The 2,263-nt window shown below is 50.8% G+C and overlaps 1 protein-coding gene across 1 annotated transcript in view; it reads left to right on the top strand.

Annotated features, from left to right (window-relative positions):
- The window catches only part of COL2A1 (collagen, type II, alpha 1), a gene marked incomplete at its 5' end in the record, with an annotated part of 3,136 nt that extends 2,011 nt beyond the window's left edge, over nt 1–1,125 (top strand). The window contains 3 exons of the mRNA XM_009704903.1: nt 121–314; nt 599–841; nt 969–1,125. Coding sequence (XP_009703205.1) covers nt 121–314; nt 599–841; nt 969–1,115 — 584 coding nt within the window. The remainder of the gene's footprint in view (nt 1–120; nt 315–598; nt 842–968) is intronic.
- Between the last annotated feature and the right edge of the window lie 1,138 nt (nt 1,126–2,263).

The raw sequence follows: 2,263 nt of genomic DNA, 5'->3' as shown, positions 1-2,263 counted from the left end.
CACCTCCTCCCCTCCTCTCCCTCTCCCCCAGCCTCTTGCACCCAAGAGGACTGCGAGGTCCACGATGGTTTTTGCTCTGACCTCCAAAACCTCACCTTCACGCATCGTTTGTCCTCCGCGCTTCAGGAGACTACTGGATCGACCCGAACCAGGGCTGCACCTTGGATGCCATCAAAGTTTTCTGCAACATGGAGACGGGCGAGACCTGCGTCTACCCCAACCCCAGCAGCATCCCCAAGAAGAACTGGTGGACCAGCAAGACCAAAGACAAGAAGCACGTCTGGTTCGCAGAGACCATTAACGGCGGTTTCCACGTAAGCGTCCCCCTTGGGTGCTGCACGCCGGGAGCGGGAAGGGAGGTTGAGCAGGGGAAGGTGATGGAGGGGTGGGAGGTCCTTCCTTGGGGTTACGTTGATGGACGTTGTACGCGGGACTGGCTGTTCTAGAGGACTACATTGAAAGCTCGGAGTTGGGTTGGTTGGGCTTTGATTTTTGCAGCCTTTTAGGAACATAAAGTATGGAAGTTCCCTCAAAAGGCGGCTGAAAATAGGGTGGTTGCAACACCCGCGGGCTTTAACGTCTCCCCTCTTCCCTCCAGTTTAGCTACGGCGATGAAGACCTAGCTCCCAACACCGCCAACATCCAGATGACCTTCCTCCGCCTCCTGTCCACCGAAGGCTCCCAGAACATCACCTACCACTGCAAGAACAGCATCGCCTACATGGACGAGGAGACGGGCAACCTGAAGAAAGCCATCCTCATCCAAGGGTCCAACGACGTAGAGATCAGAGCCGAGGGCAACAGCAGGTTCACGTACAGCGTCTTGGAGGACGGTTGCACGGTAAGTCCGCGGGCGCCTGCGAGAAAAAGACGTAGATGAAGAGTTGGGATTCAACCCGTGAGGTTGCTGTGGGTTTGGAGGGCTCAAGGGCATCTAATAACATCTTTCCTCCTTGTTTTCTCCCCAGAAACACACTGGTAAATGGGGCAAGACAGTCATCGAGTACCGATCGCAGAAGACCTCGCGCCTGCCCATTGTAGATATTGCACCTATGGACATTGGCGGAGCCGATCAGGAGTTTGGGGTGGATGTTGGCCCAGCCTGCTTCTTGTAAAAAGAATTGTTTTATTTGTGTGTTTGTTTGTTTGTCGTTGTTTGTTGTTTTGGTTTTGTTGTTTTGGTTCGTTTTTTGGTTTGTTTTGGTTTGTTGTTTTTTTTTTTTAAAATCCAGCCCAATACCATGAAATTCAAAAAAAAAAACAAAACCCAAACCCAAACCCACCCCGAGGACCTGAGTACTTTCCAATCGCTCCAACGACTTCTGCACTGAACGGCTGCGACGACCCCGCGATTCACGCCCTTCCGTCGGGGACCACCGCCTCTTTCCAACGCCGTCTGGGCAGGCTGCGAAACAAAAAAAAAAAAACCCCACGGTCTTATTTATTTATTCTCTTCCTGTAAGACCTATTTTTTAGGTCAGGCGGAGGTGGGAATCTGACTGGCAGGTACGCTGGCCCTTCCCTGCAAAAGGGATCTCGTAAATTCAGGTATCAGGAATCCCCTCCCGCCCCCATCCCTCCCTCCTTGTATCACCAGCAGGAGTGCTCACGTATGATACAACAACAAAAAAACAAAAACCAAGAAAAAAAAAATAATAATGGTGCTATTCTTGTAAAACAAGTCTGTATTTTTTAACATCAGTTGATATAAAAAGAAAAAAAAAAAAATCCTTTTGGTGGAAAGTACAAGTGGATCTGGGCTTTGTTTTTGTCGCTCGCCGGAGATGTTTGCTGCCGTCTGATTTCTTTCTCCCCCGTTCTCAGCCGTGATAAAGGGAGGTTTTGGGTGAAATCTCTAACTTTTCTGGGTTGAGGCTCCTTCACGTTAAGGGGAAAAAAAAAAAAAACCCACCCCAAACAAATAAATCTGCCAAAAAAAGGGAGGGGAAAACCATTTAAAGTGAAAAATCTTGAAACACCGGGAGCCAAGACAGCGGCCGCGCGGTTTGGGTGAAGGGAATCTCTTGTCCCGTCGCACCCCTACAACAGAGCCGGGGCTTGGGGCACCAGTTCAAAGAAACCAGTAACACCAGTGGGGAGGGGGACGCTGAGACCAGTCCTCATGCGAATCAGTACGACCACGGCCAGGGGGTACCCTCTAACCCTCCTCCTCATCCAATTCGTCCCGTTTTGTGCGCGTAAAAATAGAAATTTCAGGCTGCGTTTTGCAATGGCGAAGGCGGCAGAGCGCGCGGCCATCGCG

This window comes from Cariama cristata, unplaced genomic scaffold (genome assembly GCF_000690535.1).
Source record: "Cariama cristata isolate BGI_N322 unplaced genomic scaffold, ASM69053v1 scaffold23487, whole genome shotgun sequence".
NCBI classification, from domain to species: domain Eukaryota; kingdom Metazoa; phylum Chordata; class Aves; order Cariamiformes; family Cariamidae; genus Cariama; species Cariama cristata.
Note: the sequence above shows the minus strand (reverse complement) of the source record. Positions and strands in the feature narration are given on the sequence as shown.